At 43.6% G+C, this 17,931-nt stretch overlaps 1 protein-coding gene across 3 annotated transcripts; it reads right to left on the bottom strand.

The window, feature by feature from the left end:
* Window positions 1-1,566: 1,566 nt before the first annotated feature.
* smg5 (SMG5 nonsense mediated mRNA decay factor) lies at window positions 1,567-12,850 on the bottom strand. 3 transcript variants are annotated; one of them, XM_067238558.1, is made up of 22 exons: window positions 12,415-12,850; window positions 11,590-11,688; window positions 11,093-11,216; window positions 10,697-10,853; window positions 10,349-10,438; window positions 10,026-10,115; window positions 9,534-9,612; window positions 9,104-9,229; window positions 8,738-8,806; window positions 8,294-8,529; window positions 7,966-8,103; window positions 6,891-7,772; window positions 6,402-6,571; window positions 6,226-6,301; window positions 5,886-6,061; window positions 4,908-5,066; window positions 4,568-4,627; window positions 4,294-4,453; window positions 4,075-4,165; window positions 3,779-3,853; window positions 3,253-3,391; window positions 1,567-2,921 (listed from the first exon to the last, which is right to left on the bottom strand). In XM_067238558.1, the coding sequence occupies exons 1-22, from the start codon at window positions 12,477-12,479 to the stop codon at window positions 2,838-2,840; spliced, it is 3,345 nt and encodes a 1,114-aa protein (XP_067094659.1). In that variant the 5' UTR covers window positions 12,480-12,850; the 3' UTR covers window positions 1,567-2,837. The 3 variants fall into 3 exon arrangements, with proteins under 3 accessions (XP_067094659.1, XP_067094660.1, XP_067094661.1); XM_067238559.1 differs by lacking the exon at window positions 1,567-2,921 and having other exon boundaries at window positions 3,378-3,479; XM_067238560.1 differs by lacking the exons at window positions 1,567-2,921; window positions 3,253-3,391 and adding an exon at window positions 3,401-3,476.
* Window positions 12,851-17,931: the final 5,081 nt, after the last annotated feature.

Here is a 17,931-nt window from a genome sequence, read left to right on the forward strand (position 1 = left end):
CTCAGCGTAGAAATGTGCTACCGTGCATTACATAGCTGCTAGCAGAGGGGATATGAAATGTCAATTTTAACGTCAAACATTTTTTTGTGGTTTCATTTAGAAACTATGCATTCATTGAAGATTTTAATGCTATAGCACAGTTTGTGCATAGTCGAGATTATAAAACTGTAGGTAAATAAGATTATCATGGTGAACTGTCAGCATTAAAATCATAATTCACATTACGAGTTTATCACACATTTAATAAAAATAATATGACTTTTGATCAAACTGCTGCAGAATAGAATCACATTGCCAACATGGACTGTTTAGAGTCCCCAATATTTAATCAATAGGTTACTATTTTTCTATCACTCTTTCCCTAACAACACTGCACGGCATGCAAAAGAAAAGGAGAGGATTAGGACCTCTTTCAAAAATCTCCATAGTTCACATTCACAAGCTGTCCAGGGATGGGAGCGCAGTGATGTCGAGAAGTTACTTCCCAGTAATTTGACAAAAATCTATAAGATTAAACCTACTCTGCCTAGTCTTTAAGTATGGACTTTTTTTGTTACACGCATGCAACACAGATGGGAATAAAACACAAACCTTACCAATTTAAATTGCAGATACGTTTTTTATCCGACTCGGAAACGATGCAGTCACCCGCTACTTTTTAGTTTTGTTATGCAACTATTCCATCACCTATAGATATGTGCAAATAGTTTTCACATGGCATTCCTTTACTAGCCAATGAAAATACAGCAGAGCTTCATGTGGACGTCCCACCCTCGGTTGGGCGACTTCATTGGACGAGGACAAGAAAGAAATCTTGTTTTTGAGAATCAGGCTATTCCTCGTTGAGCGGTAGGCTAGGGTCATTAATCAGTAAAATTTGTATTAGTGTTAATTTAACGCGCACCTCAATGCAATGCGTAAAGACATGCACGATTATAAGTTGTGAAAATAAGGCGTCAGTCGACTTATTGCTAAGTTACTTCTATCCTACTCACTCAAGATGTCAAGACAGGCTGGACACTTCATATTCCAACTCCTTAAAATACTTCTGGAGGGAGGACAGGAGGTTCCTCGATGAATGGTCAATAATTTCTCTTAAAATATGTGCTCCATTAAAGCCTATTGATCTTGCTCCCGCAAACCATCCTAAGAGTTAACGTGGGCGCAGAATAGGACTGTCCCCATTCCCCCCTAAAAGTGGGCCAATGCTTTGCCAAACATTTTTTGTTCGGGTGGCACTGACCCTGCTGCCTGGGGATTGGTCCCCCTCTCCTATGCCATGCAGCGGTGGGCACGAGGCCCAAGGCAGAATGGAGCACGAGACAGAGTGGAGGACAGCAAACAGAGACCTAGTTAGTAGACCCAGACTGCAGAATGAGACAGTCTCAAGTGAAAGGGCTTCGGTAAGGAGTTAGAGAACAGATTAAAGCCTACATGTAGATCATTTAACTATTCCTAAATTGTGTACTGGTGAAAATTTGGTGTTTGGAATAACCTACAGGTTTTATTGCTATGAGTGACTTGCTAGTGCTGAAGAGTAATATCCAGAAACATCTTTAATTTGTAAATTTTAATTTGTAATTGTTCAATGTATGGCCACACATACATTTCCTTTGCACTGTGCAAGATGGGACAGTTACTATGGTGGGATGAAGGCAGATGGTATATAGGAGATCACAGGGGTCAAAACACAAACATCTCACCCAATCTCTCAGTGACGCCACTGTGAGAGTCGCCGACCCCTCTTTCCTTAGCCACTGGCAACAGCAGAACACCGTGTCCAGCCTTTCTCTGGCTAAACTAAGCTTGACATGACAATTCTGGACTATGTGTTGTTTTAAAGAAGGATTATCCAACTGGCTTAAGGGAACAATGCAAGACAACAACCCTCATCATCTTAACCAAACGTCCAGGTGTTTTTCATTTAGCGCAGCTTACAAAAAAATAAAGTACATTTGGGTACAAAAATAAAATTCAAATTAAAACCATCAACAGGGCACAACCCATCATCTTTTACTCTTATTGTCCTTACTCACAGATACCACAATACATTAGTCACTGGTCACAAAAGTTCACAGCAAAAAAAAAAAAAAAAAAAAAAGGACTAACAGATTAGCCACAAAAGAAAACCAATCCCGTAGAAGTGTACATCTGTTGACCTCAACCCATTCTTTAGCCCTGTGAGCTAGAATACCTTGTTGTGTGGCAAGGCTGGAAGCTTGGCAAGCAAGTGATTTTGAAAACCAGGGGTCTGCTCTCACACTGGGTCTAGATTCCCCCCCTACGTAACCCTCCGCCCTCCACAAACCAGACGGCCTCTCGCCGTCTCTTGCCCTACTCTCAACAGATAAAAGGGAAGGAGGAGAACACGGAAATCCAAAAACACTATATATTTATACCAATGGATGTATCTGAGCGTGAATGTGTGTGCATTCTCTTTTGACACGTATGTACTTGCTGATATCAAACGGTATATGCCTGGTAATGATGTGAACCAGGGGGCACTTAAAGTTGTGTAGCATTTCCCCGCCTACACTCACCCTGACCTCTAGAGGTCGCTCTTTATGATTGGGGAGTTTGAAGGGAGGGGGGGGGGGGTTGGTCTGCTACTTCTTATAAAGCCCCCCTTTGCCCATATTACTCGCCCTTTCTATCCTCCGGCGTTTCACTTTCCCAACCTCTAGCTTTTCTTTCCTGACTTCTGTCCAGCTTCCTTTCGCAGAGTTGATGTTTCCTTGGAGACGCAGAGACAGACAGAGCAACGGAGTGGGAGAGAGAGAGAGGCAGTGAGTGTGTGATCAGTCGTCCGCCATGCCGACCGAGCCCCTCAAACCCTCTCAGCCAATCTCCTTCCACTGCCGGTAGAACTCCACAATGTTCTTCAGCTCCATGCCTGCTGAGGCCACTGCCTGGATGGCAGACTGTTGCCAGGGAGACGGGGAGAAAAAAAAAAAGGGTTGTTAACCCTGCCCCCGGATGAATCTCACCACTGACATCAACGGTAATTCAACCATCAGCCAATAAAACGGTCAGTTCTTTGTTAAAAAAAACGAACAAAAAAACACAACCTTGGTCTCAGATAGTATATTGAGTATCATTTTGTACAGGTAGTAGACAACATAAAATACAGTTTATGGATAGTATCTTGTCTCGGTCACGACTCACTAGTACACAAATCTTAGGACAATCGGAAAATCAAACTACTCGAACTAGGAAACCAGTCTAATACAGCCCATCTCCTGGGTCACTGACCTTCATAGGCGCAGATCTGGAACTCAGCTCCTCCACTGGGTGACCTGTGAGGATGGTCACCATGCCAGCAGTGTCCTCCTCTCCATTACTCTGGGAAACGGTCAGCTGGCGACAGCTGTCCACCATCTTATATAGATGCCTTGACAAACCAGAGATCACCGCTTTAGATGAACATAGCGACGCGCGCCACGGACGTGTCACTTAGGAGTATGCCTGAAATGAAGCTACTGACGGTAGAACATAAGAACCAGTGACATCAGTAACCTATGCTAGATCATATCGTCTCTTTCATGAGTGCACTGGCTTCCACAGCATGTTCCGCGAGTCTGCCTCGGCCTCTATGTAACGCGAGGCAGACACTCATTTGGGTCAGGGTTTTCATCCACTGAATTAAAAAAAGGGCAGTCAGAGGGCACCTGAGTTACATATTTAGGACGTATTGTTCAGGGAATGACAAGGAAGTAAGAGAGGCTGTCGAACAGGAGAGGGAGTGTGCAAAGAGACGGTCCGAACAGTCAGGTCTTACCAGGCCTCCATGTCCTGCCGTTTGAGTTTGTCTCTCTCGAAACTCCGCCCGGACTCCTTCTGACAGCGAATGTACCTGGGGTTAAGTTGTGGGGAGGGTGTGGAAAAAGAGAGGGGGGGGGGGGGGGGAGAGGGTTAGCATTCAGAGCAGTTGACTTACAGTAAAGTCTTTTGAGTGCTTCCCTAAATACCCAAGATAAGGAAAATCATTAAGCAATGCTTTTAGATGTCACTGGGAAATACCCATCAGTCTTTTATATGGGATCTAACCCTGTAACAGTCCTCTCCGACACATACCGGTTGCCCTTGCGAAACTCCGACTCCAGGAAGCGGATCCCGTCCCTTGCACCGGGGTTCTCTTTCTTCAGCACGTCCAGGCCGTCAATCACTGAAACACACAGCAAGGGGTCAACGTTGACAAATATCTAAATATGCGTAGGCCTATCTATTCCAAACAGTGGGGAAACAGCCGAGCCAGGTTGCAGCCAAGGGTGAAGGAAGCGGGTAGGCGTTCACCTGTGCGTGGGATGATGATGATGAAGCACCCGCTGCCGGCCAGCTGCCTGATGAGGTTGAGGTGCTGGCTCAGGGCGGCAGAGTCAGGCACCAGGTAGGGGGACATGGAGGACTGGGCCTTAGGCTGCTGCAGACTGCCCTCTAGCTGGGACACCTCCAACTGCAAGAGGAGAGGCGGGATGGGAGATGTTAAGGATGCGAGAGTCATCGGCCGGTTTAGAAGCTGGAGAAGCGGGGGTGGTGGGATGTCGATGGGGACGGATGTGATGCAGACCTGCAGTCGAAGCTGTGCCATGTCTCTCATCAGGCGATTTCGGCGAGCTTCCTCCTCGGCCTGGACACACACACACACACAGAGGGAAGGATGGAGGTTTTCATCTACGTTTCAGCAAGACACCTACGCTATGTCTTCATCCAGATTGAAATACTCAACGATGGCCATTATATCACAAAATAAAATATTGCAGATCCAATGTTAATCATTCCATACTTGTGGTATTACATTTCATCAATTACAAAAACGTCATACTGCCAAAACAACTTATCAAAGGTCATTGCAGGTTTTATTTCTGGTAGACTTCTACTGCAGTAATTAGTCCATGAGTGTTCCTCACCATGCGGAACTGGGCCTTGGCCTGTTGTACCAGGTTGTCCTGCTCTGATTGGCTGATGCTGGTAAAGATGCCCAACTCTGGGTTAAAGTGAAGCACGTTGCCCTGGAGACTGGTGAGGAAGTGGCCAAAACTACGGATACAACACACGCGCACGACACACTAGGAGAGGAGAGAGGAAGAGGAGAGAGAACAGCAGAGACGGTGAGTTTATCACAGAGGAATATGAACGATCTATGGTAGACCAGGGACAAGAAGCAGCCAATGGGAAGGAGAAGGTGAACAGGATGGATTGTAAAAAAATGTCTGGTCAGGTTTGACCTACAGTCCAATGACTAGGCACTTCACTACAATGTCTGCTGGAATTTCCAGCTGAATATTTAGTAATGTCCCCATCAAGTTAATCTTATCATCACTTATTAATAACATATATTCATACATCATTTATCTGAACAATAGTGTCTTCTTGATATATGATATCCTACTTTTGGAGACTAATTTATGACTACGTTACAAACCACTTACCCACTAGGGAATTTGTAATGCAATGTCTACTGCTATAAGTACTGTAAATGAAAAGCTTGACGTAGCCCACTTGTAAATCGATGTAAAGGAATCACATTTGCCAAATAATTAAAGTAATTTGTTGGCTCTAGAAACATTGGCACAGTAAGGGAGCACATTTTTTCCTATTGTTTAATTCGACCTTTGGAAGAAAAAAAACATATTCCTAAACATGAATATTAAAGTAGAAACTTTAACTCTGGGCACATTTAAGTAAGGCTTTCTGGCACTTTCATGGAAGTGGTTTCCACACTTAAAAAGAAGTTGGCTGAGGGGTTGGAGCAAATATTTCTAATTCCTAACGTGTGTGGTCCGGCATCTGTGTATGCGCCCACAACTACGGCAGACAGCATGTGGAAACGTTGGGCAAGAACGGAGACAGGTGTGTGTGCAAGTTAGGAGCCCGTGTGTTCGCACCTCTTGTACGGGGCTGAGCGAGGGTCTCTGGCGGTGGAAGTCGAGGCGGCGGTGTGCCAGGCCGAGGGCGGGCAGGTGGCGCAGAGCCAGGTCCTCGGGCAGCAGCACGCTCTGCACCAGGCCAGGCTGCTCACACTCACCCAGCAGCTCCTTCACCTCCGCGCTCAGGCCCAGCTCTACAGCCGCAACAGAGAGAGGGGGGGGAGCCAAACAAGCAACTTTGCCCTTAGAGGTGACAGGTGTATCATTTGAGTTTGGTAAAAAAGGGGGGAGAGAGATCGAAAATGAAGGAATGCTATAGAGGAAAAACACAGAGGAAAGCTTCGCTTATAGGACGAACCTGCTTCCAGCATCTTGCTCCCATCTGGCAGAAGGTTCAGCAGCACTGACAGTCTGTTCCATAGGCTTTGAGAACTCTACACGGGCAGAGAAAGAAAGGGACTTGTACAGCACCTTGGATGAAATTTACACATTATTTGAAATGAGGAGACTCTGAAATGATGGGTCCTCCTTTACCTGTGCACACATGAGTATAATATCTGTGTTTGTCCTCAGCCAATCCACAAACACCTTCACCACCTGGATGAGGCCCTGATTGGTCAAAATCTCTAGTCTCTCGGACAGGGTCTTCTCGCTAGGCACTGATTGGGTGCTGTGCTGGCTGCCTTCGGAATCCGAATCCAAGTCTGTAGTAACAAATGTAATAAAGGGTAACACTTTACATTTGTGTTTATGTTACAGTACAACTACATAATTCCTAGGGGTGGGGGGGAAAACATTTATTCACATTTGAATCACGATTCAGTCTTCTAGCGATTCACAAAATGTAAAAAATCGATTGAATGGTGAATCGTTTTTTTATTGATTCGTAACCCCAAGAATCGAAAGGTACCAAAAGATTCCCACCCCTAATAGGTCATGTGCATTGTGCAATGTAACAAAAGGAGCAACGTGTAGTTAATATGTTGTCACTTTGTGGAACAGGAAGCTGAATTACTAGGTTACCGTTGTCGTTGGTTCCGTTGGCAGTCCCAGGGCCAGCATCGCAGGGAGAGTCTCCGGGGGGAGGTGGGGTCTCCAGGGAGGGGCTAGCAGAGTGGTTGGGGTCGGCGGGGGCCGGGGCGAGGTTCGCCGAGGTGGAGCCTTGAGGGCGGACGAGCATGTTGCTGAAGGTGGGCGCCAGGCGGAAACAGCGCTTGGCCTGGAAGAGCTGCGAGGACATGGCCTGGAGGTTGCTGCTGATGCTGGGGTCGCTGCAGGGCAGCAGGGGCCCGTTGGTGGCCGGAGGGCTGTCCCCGTCCCTGCAGGGGCTCACCCGGTCCTTGGCGTCCTGCGCCTCTCGGGGCCCGTCCACGCTCTCCGTGCCGTCGGGGTTGTCCTCCATGTCTTCCAGGTCGGAGCGGGACTCCTGGCTGTTCATGTCCGAGTCCGTCTCCACGTCGAACGCCGTGCCCCCCTCCTCCTCCTCCTCGGACCCGCTCTCCCAGCTGCCCTGCTTGGGCAGGGGCTCCCTCTTGCTCTCCTTGTTGGGGGCGGAGGCCTCGGGCGGGGGGGTGCCCACGTCGGCGTGGCCCGGCCTCGGCTCCTCCTCGTCGTCCTCCTCCTCGTCGCTCTCGAAACCCTCGCTGAGGTCGCTTTCGTCCTCCTTCCGAGCGGCGCAGCGCCGGCGGCGGAGGCGCGAGAGGCGGGTGTACTTCTTCTTCTGTTTCTGCTTCTCCTCCTCGGACTTCTTCTGCTCGCCGGCTGCGCTCCCGCCCGTCGCGGGCCCGCTTCTGGGACGAGCCCTCCCCTGCTCGTCCTCCTCGTCCTCCAGCTCCAGAGAGCCATTCTGGAGAGGCTTCTCCGCAGGGGCCAGGGGCTCGGACAGGTCTCTCATCTCAGCGTCATCTAGTGGGGGGGGACGGACACCAAATATACTTAAAAGCATTTATGTTCTCCGTCAAAGTGTTAAGACACTGCATAATGCATTTCGCAAAGCTGGGTGATATTCATTTATATTTTTGAGAAACATTTCATTATATTTTAAAGGTCCTGCAGACGTTGCCAGAAATGTCAGGGTTGCCAGATTTGTCAGTGTTACCGGTGTTGTCTGTCTGCAGTGCAGGCACTTGGCTCTCGCCCTCCTCCAGCTCGGCTTGTAGCCGGATGTTGACGTGGTTGACCAGGTGGGAGAAGAGAGCCAGGGTGAAAGCTATGGACGCACTGTACTGCTTCGACCCTGTGGAGGAGTTCCGTTCAAATTGAGTCCTAATGAAAGCCAACACAATTGTGTACTTTTTCTTCTCACATGAACTCCTTTCATAACCTGAAAATGTTCTTCACCGCTGGCTCAAGAGACAGACCCCTTTATGACCATGCTCAGGAAACTTATGGTTTATACCAATATTGAACATAATCCTGCCACTGACCTCCCCTTTTGAGACTGTGCACCACCATGAGACAGGTGACCACCATCTTGAAGACCAGGGCGTCGGGCAGGAGGGCGCAGGCCGAGTCGTGCTGCTGCTGAGGCTCCTCCTCCTCCTCGCTGGGGGAGTGGCCGGCGTGGGCGTGGGGCTGGGCGGGTGGGGGCAGGTAGAACAGCACCAGGTTGAAGTCCTCCAGCACCGACTGGCACAGTGACGTCAGCTCTGTCTCCATCAGGCTACAGAGTGGTTGGTGAGGAGAGGGAGACCATGAGGAAGAGGTGGAACTCCGAATGCTGAGACACACACGCAACTAAACAGTCACGCAGAGACGCAGAAACACCCCTCCAAAAATGAGAGGCCCACAAACACCGCTTGAATTACCAATTCTCAATTGCCGTTTTGATCAACAGAAACCGGTATGTTGGGGGAGTGTTTAGGACTTGCCTGTTCTTGGGTTGCAGTAGACTCTGAAGGTACATGAAGCTCACCAGGAGTCGCTTGATGTCTTTAGACCTGGGGAAGCATAGCAGTTGAATCCACAAAAATGTATGCAACTCATGCAAGCCAATGTGATCGACTGCTATCCAGCCTGGAAAAAAAGACTAAAGGAGTTTTTCTATTTCATTTCACATTTCTTTTGAATACATTTAAGTGAACCAAAAATTGTGAGTGGCTACCTTGTTACCTCATCGGGACTCCAGTGCCCAATTAAAAATAATTGCTGCGCTATTAAGCCGAAGGGTAGAACATTTAGCAGTTTTGGACAGTGTGGGAACTCTGAGCGCTCATACGTGCATGGCTGCCACTCACCTTTGACGAGACGGTGACAGCTTCTTCATCTCCTGCTTCTTCACCTGGTGGTACATCTTGGCAGCCTTGTCAAAGAGACGCTTTAAGTTCCCATAGGCCCCTTCAAAAGGACTTTCCGACTGGATACTGTTATAGGATGGAGCAAAAGAAGTGTGAATATATTTGTGGAAACAACCACAGGAGTTCCTTCCACTCCACTGATTTTATGTAATTATTTTCTTTCATATTTCATTATATTCTCCACAAAACTGAATTAGTCTTCAAATACTGACCTAATACTTTCCTGCACTTATCAATATGTGAATGGCAATTTGTAAAACATGAACTTCTGCCATAACTGAGGTAGAGGTCAAAAGAGCAGCCAGCACATATTTCTAGTGTACTGTATTTGGTTGAATATCTAACAACGGATAGCTAACAGGTCTCTCACCAGCGAAGGTAGTAGTAGGTGGCCTCCACATTGAAGAACTTACTACCTGCTAATGTACCCAACTGATTGAAAGGCATTCCTGCAAAACAAATACATTAATTCGTGAATACATCCGGCAATATAATAAATACATAGGATTCGTTTTTTTTGTAAATAATGCATTAACATTTGTATGAATAACTAGCCTATTTCTGATCATAAAGCCCATCAACCAAAAACGAAATACAGGTATTTCTAGAGAACAGAATATAAAAAGACTGGCAGTGCCCTCTTCTGGCCCAAACAGCACTTGAACATTCAAAACCAAATCCTTTAGGCTGACTGTGCTACCTGTTTATCAAAATTTAAAGGCAGCCAATCAATCATGTAGAAGAAATAACTTGTCTTCTGATATGCATCTGATATGCACAGGTGAATCTCTAGCTGACGTGTTCGGGGAGATAAACGGGGCGCGGATCGGACAAAGGGACCGAGTAGGTTGTTGACACTCACCGACGTGCGGCGTGACGGACAGGGCCTGGTGGTAGAAGCGTTCAGCCAGCTGCTCAGACTCCACCCCAGCCAACTCATTTTGGTAGCGTGCTGCAGTGGGGGGAAGCGTTCAGACAACCTCAAACATCTGCTAGAACCCCTTCCCTTATAACAGCCAAGGTGACCTTGGGAACGCAGAGGATAGGCTCATCTAGATACATGTCAATACATACATGCTTGGGATTAAACCTAGCCTAAAAACATCTACAAGAAATCTGAAGGTCGTGTCGATGCGTCCAACATATTCTCGCTGATGAAGAGAAGTTACAATGTTTGTGTTCTACCTAGATCTCCCAGGTACACCAGACAGCGATGACAAGCCATCTGTGCCCACTCCATCTCCTTGGGGCTGGCAGACACAGGCTGCTTTCGACCTGCAGGAACAAATGCAGTCTCTTTAAATGCAAATATGTAAATTGATTTTGTTATGCATCATTCTCACTTCTAATGACACTGTGCCCACGGGTTTGCGGTGTCTGGAACGCCGCATTTTTTTGTGAGGTCTATAACCTACCTATGTGATTTTCCTTCAGGATAAATAAAGTGAACTGAATTAAAGAGCGACAGCCTGTGCTTCCTTGTGCCTTGTGTTTGTTTGCGTGTGTGTGAGCATGTGTGTGTGTGGCTCTCACCAATGAGAGGGTCGGTGACGTGAGTCCAGTCGATGCAGTCCTGCAGCTCCAGCTGGTAATGAGACTGAATGTAGAGCAGCAAGTGCTGGTAGAATCCCACTCCTGCTATCAGGTGGGTCCTGTAGGCACACTCCAGAGCACTGCGGCTGTGAATGTGCTGCAGGAGGAAACAAGGAAGAGGGGAGGGAAAAGGCACGTTCAGTGAAGAAACAGACTCGCTTGTGTAAGGGAATTGACAACCCAATGATTTGGATATGCAAAACATCTAACCCCCGGAAATAACATAGCGTAAACAGATTCAATTCACTGTACTAATCCCGAAAGAAATTCAAGATCCGATAACATCACAAATAAGAAGTCGGGATCAGTGTAGCAGCTATGGGTCCAAGTCAGTACCTTCTTGTTAGTCTTTATGACCTGAATGACCTCATAGTAGACCTTTCTCCAGAGAAGCTCCTCTGCCTTGCGGCCGTAGTCTACAGGGTGGAGGAACATCAGCTTCACACACAGCTCCCGCAACCTTAACAGACAGAACACACAATAAGTACTTGCACATCGCCTCATGAACAATAGGTATTCATCCTTTATTTACTCTCCTAAACTCCTCTACTGCTGGGATATGGCACTAACTATAATCAGCCAATTGGTGTGCAGCAACTGATTGCGTTATTGCTTTGCTACACTTCCAATCACTCCATGTATTGCATCTCAGCTTTTAAATAATTGAGAAATGGCAATAATTCTCAGATCACAGCATGTCACAGTATACTGTCGTATAGTAATTGTTATACACTTCTACAACAAAAAGCTTCTTAACTCTCATGATGATAGGTAGATTGGTAAACTGGTCATGCACATCAATATTACTGGTTCAATGTCTTTGTTATACTTACTTGTTTCGAAGGCTGATGTTCTCAGGTTTGAAAACCTCTCTGTGGGATGCTTTGCTGCCAATGATCACATCCAGCTTGTGCACAGACTCTACCACAGCCCTAATCAAGCAATAGAGAGGACATGAACATAGTCGGCTATTACTATAACCATTGGGAATTGTCTCTGACAGCTTTCCAATTGTCAACAGTACTACTGTTTCAACCTGGACTACATAACTTGTTTGCTAGACAGCCTAGGTTGTGTGGCATTGAATCGGGCGCCAATTTAGCCAATGCAACATAAGGATAGCAACATTGAAACGACTTAAGTGAGGCAGCTGCCAAGTTTACTATGCAAGCTCATTTGATTCGCTGTCCAATAACAGACTTCCCTACTATTGTTGGCTAGTTGTAGTTAATTGGTTAGCTACATACATGCTAGCTTTGCTGGCAAGCTAGTAAGCATATTGCAACCGAATGAGCGTTGAGTCATTGTCATAAGAATGTGGTCAGTCATGTATGCTAGAGAGTAATAATAGGCACATGACAGTAACCTGTCTATCTATCTAATGTTGACCAATTTAGTTCTACAAACTGGCTTGGTAGAAAGCTCGAAAAAATGAATGACAGTGTCAAATTTAATGAAACACTGGGTAGTAGCATACCGACTGAAGCAGATAGCTAGAGCTAACGCTGAAAACCTTATAGTTAGCTACCCACGACGTGAAGGGCCTTGCTAGCTAGAAGTAAGCTGGGAGGCAGCTAGAAGGGCTTCTTCTGCTAACGACGTTTAGCAGCGTTTAGCCGTTTAGGTAGCTAGCCTGCCAACCAGACGAGTTCACTTACCTGTACAGCCTCTTGATGAGAAGGACCTTCGCCTCCGGCTCATTGTCCTGTCCAGATCCACTCATGTTAGCTATTGTTAGAGTGAAGATCACACACTCCAGTCTTTCATGAGAGTCTGTTTTCAAACCCACACTTGACAGGGTTGATCAGGCTTACCCTCCCAGCAGCAGTCGCAAATTAGCACAGTGTTGATTTTCTAGCTAGCTACGCTAAAAAAGCTAATGCTAGTGTATTGGTCTAGCTTTCTTTCCCACTAGCCACCTAACCAAAATCTCTTCCGTGTCTTGTATGTCTTGGCAATACCCCCTCTACCCATCCGTTCGGAAAGCGGGTAGGAGAGGGAGTGCCTGAGTCTATCGTTAATTCCCGGTCAGCTATAATACCCCGATATGTTTCTTGTGTTCTTCCCTGTTCCTGGCATCGCTACCAGGGCGGCCATTATTCTTCTCAGGCAGTGCCAGACAGCCCGAGCAACGCGAGATTACAGCAGTGGATCTCAAGATTGACAGATTCTTCTGTTTTAATTTGGATTGGCGGATAGCATCACATTTTCACTTTTAAAATGTAGCTATGTTCATTTTTATGGAAGCAAATCAGTGACATAATATTTTGAATTTGAAAAGGTATTGAATACTTATTACTGCAAATTTAACACCACCGAAGTTGTTGTATTTGAATCTAACTACCTCTTTAAACTTAAATATAAAAGTATTTTAATGTTAAATCCAAAAATGAAAGGTTTGGAAATTCAGGTTGCTCAAATTGGAACAGTAAAATTCAGATCCCAAAAACACAATTAAAAACATAACATTTGAACCGAAAATATGTAAGCAGAAAAGATTAAGAGCCGAAGAAATTCCAGCCGAAAAAGATCAGATTGCAACATCCGGGATACCAAGGTTAAGTAAGGCAATCGAACCATCTCACTTCTCCAAAAAGGGTCCAGCTGCAGACCTCTCTCCTTGGCTCCTCTCATCCAGGTTTACCTGTAGGCAGTCATCTATGCATACATGCAGATCAGTCATAAAATCACAGCTTGGTGTCTGAGGAGAGAGGTCCGATGCAAGCAATACCTTGCTATCCCGGATGTTGCAAATGGATCCCCAAACCCAAAATGAGTAATTAATTGTAAAGAAATATATATATATTTGGTTAATTATTATTCACCACCACATTATCAAGTGTTTCAGTGAGCATCTGTTAGTGAAAATGTACATGGAACATACGTAGGCCTATGTGAAACACCAGGACACAAATATGATAAAGAAAAACACTGCATATCTTGTTAAGAATTTAATCATTTGTTTATTTATTAATGTATTTAGGTATTTCTATTTCCAAGATTCACCCACCCGAAAAATATAAATTCCGGCTATTTCAAAAAAGAACTGATGGACTTGTTATTAACCGCATCAAAATAATTAATCAACAAAATCAAGATGGCAATAATCATTATCATTATATCAATAATAATTAAATGATCAGAATATCCACATTCATAACAAATCCATATACAATTGAAATACACTCTTCAACATCACTCAATTTCCATACAACTTCCATTAATATACACAAAAATCCCCGAATATCTGTCCTTTTCAAAACATCAATAGAGAGGTTGGGGGGCTATATGGCTTGTCAAGGGATATGAATATGTGTGACCTATTATAATGTCAAAGGTAAAGGGGGGAGAGGATCTCTGGTTTGAAGGTACACTTACTTTAATAAGAACTTAATGGCAATGGCAAATATGTTATTATTATAACCAGTGTTTCTCTGCATGTAAGGATATTTTAAAAGTAACATTATAATCTGAACCAATTTTTAGCCTGACAAACGTTTAGAGGAGTCAATAAAAGGCAGAGTTCGGGGAGATAAATAGATACGGGTTGTTTGGATAAATATATAAATTTAAATGACATTGCAAACATATAATGTACTCATTTCAACTTAAAATCAGATAACCAGGAAGAATCAAAACAATTCCAGGAATTGAAAGAAACGCAGATGGTGGTCACTGGAAATACTGTCTTATTCTATTTAGCTTTATATATATTATGTACAAACATTGCTTGGTCACCCAAATGTATATTTAAAAAATGCCCCTGTTTATGAGATTATGTGAGAGAGGCATATTACGTGTAAAATATTAAAGAATGCAAGTGCTAACTGTAAGTGACAGACCACACTAAAATGTCTGCACAGAAAGTGCATCCTAGTTTTCTTAAACTTTCCATGCCTCAACATTCCTACTTTAAGGAGACATAATAGAGAGAGAGATAGAGAGAGAGAGAGATATTAGAGATAGTGAAAAACTATACACTCTGCATACAAACACACTGTATATACACCTAGACATACCATATATACACATTTATCCAGTATATACACAGAGACTGTACACACACTGTATTTACAGACACATACACAACCATTCAATCACTTAAAATATGAGTCTTTAGTATCACTCTCTCTCTCTCTAGTTTGACATGAATCATTTTCAGTGGTTACAGTAGAGATGGAAGGTGACATAAGGATTTGACTATAGGGTTGTGTGACAATGGAGTCCATTACAAAGAAATAAAAGAGAAGTTTAGCAACTGGCTCCAGAATTCTGTCACATCGCCACTGAAAAAACTTGTTTATCTCATCTGTGCTCAACTAAGCTCATGTCGTAGACTGAAATAGATAAACAAAATTCAGGTTGTCTTCATCCAGGGAATTTCAAATCGTCCATTAATGGAGAACTCCACAGCGATTATTAAGTACAAAAACAACATCCATCCTCCATTCTTTCATGATTACCAGAGAGAAATGGAGTGCAGGTAACAGCAACGTGCAAATCGTTGTAAGGGGAGCAGGTAAAACAACAATTTCTTTGTTAGTTTTGTTCACAATCCAAGGGCAATCACTCTCCACAAAAGGGCAATGTTCCATAAGATTGTCGTATGAAAACTTGGTTGATATAAAATGTTTAATCTATGAACTCTCATAAGATAGAGGAGTCTGTCATTATTAAATAAATACATATCTGGGCAGGAACATTTCTACTTTATAATAATTTATAGAAATATAAATCATTGCACTGTGTTCATTTCAAAGTTCACTGAAGTAAGATTGAACTTGTTTCACTTGTGTATGTAGACTGTGCATATTTCATTTTAAAGACCTAAAAATATAAATAACTAAACTTAAAGTACGGATTGCAAAACTAAGGAGAAAAAGAACATGATCAGTTTTAACCGTTTAGGAATTAAAAATGTAGGCAAATAATGATTTAAGTGAGTGATCAAAATTAAAAAAAATTACTAAATGGATGAACCAAGAGATTGGGGAGAAACATTCTAAAATGTGAAACAAAAATGGGTAATCTTTACAAACAAATCAATCATAAAAAAGGAAAGAAGTAGAGCACCTTTGAAATACATCTTTCCCACAGTACAGTATCTCTCGCTCTCTTTCTTGGTTGTAGCTATCTGCCTTCTTTGTCTTTGTTTTGTCTTTCCTTTTATTTTGTAAATCCAAAGAGGTTAGTATCATGTCAGTCTGCATAGCTGTTCTTCGCATGCTTGATGAGCCAACAAACCCATTTTGTTGAGAGTTTTTTTTTAATAAGAAAATCAAATATCCAATTACAAGCGTCAAACACAGGAAATCTAGTCATCCAATCAGAGAGAGAGGGCCCAAATAAAGTCGGGTAAAAAAAACAGCAAATCCTTACACGATCAGCTGTGGTTCTGGACCATCCATTAGATAAGGAGAATGGGACCAGAGCCCCAAGTTCTCCTTTTGTCAGCCAATTGCATCACGAGAAAGCGCTCTTGAGATATGGCCAGGCCATGCTGAGGACTGCCCATGGTGCATCAGCCAATTAGGTTCCAGATTGTCCTCCACGAAGCTGCGTGATTGGCTAGGGGGAGAAAAGGGAGACAGAGAGAGAAGGAACGGGAGGGGTGCTTGATGAGGTGTGATTCAGTTATAACTAGATTTCTTGCTATAGGCCTACAGTATATGGATCAACTATCTTTTGGCAGTCATTCCATAGTTGGAATTATCTCTTTGCTCATTCTCGTGTAGCTCTGAGGCAATTGCTTGGTTACCTGAGTCTCTCAATTTTCTCTGAGGTATATTCATAATAATTCTGTTCTATCCATCAGTGACCCTGTTGTCCCATATCTTGGAATACTGATGTAATGTGTAGCACATTTGTGAATGCACTAAAAAAGTAGTCAGCACAGTATTATCAATACCACATCTCCAATTTAAAATTATAAGCACTTACTTAGAAATTCAATAATGTCCAATTCAATCATGTAAATCCAATGGCCATTTTGAAATGAACATGTGAACTGCCTTTCTAATTTGTCAATCTACTGTCCAGTGTTGGGGTATGACAAACAAGTAAAACTCATGAAAGTGGTGTCCTAAGAATGTTGACATAAGAAATGCTTGCAATTCTAAGCAAATCCCAGGCAAGTTTGTTGCAGAGCACCACCAATGTGAAGCTAAAAAGACAAAAGCAAAAACAAATTTACATCCAAACAAGGATAACAATGAACAGTTGATACATAAAATGAGAGGGTGTGATTACACAGTACAACAGTGAGTTATCACAACTCCAACACACAACAATGATATGCCAGAAGTGCACAGTGTAGTATTTTATGATCAAGAATCATGCTGGCTATGCCCCCAGGTCTAAAATTCACTGTATGTAGCAATAATCTGCAATACAATCTAATTAAAATCTCAATGATTCCACTAGCACAGTACTTGGAACGCAGGCACTTCAGGCTTGAATTGATGGACTACAGCAAAGGAAAACTGGCATGGTTTAATTGACAGTAACTATCCCTTTTAGGTTAGCTGTTAGATGTAGGCAAATGTAATACTTAACTGACAAAACTTAAATTAAGGGTAAATTAGGACACTTACTTAATGACAGTCCAATTTAACAAGACCAAACTCTCTCATGTACCGCAGCCGTACTATTAACTGAAACAGTAGTTATGTGATTCTGTAAAATAAAAACATATACTAGGCTCAAAGTAACATTTGGAAAGGACAATAATTCCTGTCAGACTGCAACCAATTGTGAAACAAAAGTTGTGACCATATTTACCTGTAAATTCAGTGGGAAAATGTAGTTCTGTTAAACTGTCAAACTGTTAAAATCATATACGATTGTAAGAGTTTCTTTGAGTATCATGATATCCTTGCACAATTTCCATCTCACCTCCTCTAAACAAACTGTAAGCACACAGACAGACAGAAAGTGTAAAACAGACAGACAAATACTAATATATTAAAACAAATGACAATAAACATATAGAGAAAGATAATTAGACAGTGGCAAATATGAGAGGCAGTGCTATGATAGACACACACAAGTTGGAAATGGCACTGTTTTGTTTTTTTCTTTAGCACCAGTTAATGACACATCGGTTCTGAGATTGAGAAGAGAAAAAAAATGCGCCCGGTCCCATTCTGGTCTGGTTGTTCATTGTTGACACTTTC

Source organism: Osmerus mordax, chromosome 6 (genome assembly GCF_038355195.1).
Source record: "Osmerus mordax isolate fOsmMor3 chromosome 6, fOsmMor3.pri, whole genome shotgun sequence".
In the NCBI taxonomy this organism is placed as follows: domain Eukaryota; kingdom Metazoa; phylum Chordata; class Actinopteri; order Osmeriformes; family Osmeridae; genus Osmerus; species Osmerus mordax.

Excerpts from the sequence above, each read along its gene's own strand:
- smg5 (XM_067238558.1), bottom strand. The coding sequence starts at position 12,479 with ATGAGTGGATCTGGACAGGACAATGAGCCGGAGGCGAAGGTCCTTCTC. Across the intron at positions 7,773-7,965 it reads ACTGCAGACAGACAACACCG|ATGACGCTGAGATGAGAGAC; the intron begins GTAACACTGACA and ends CCCCCCCACTAG. Across the intron at positions 6,062-6,225 it reads GAGCAAGATGCTGGAAGCAG|AGCTGGGCCTGAGCGCGGAG; the intron begins GTTCGTCCTATA and ends TTGCGGCTGTAG.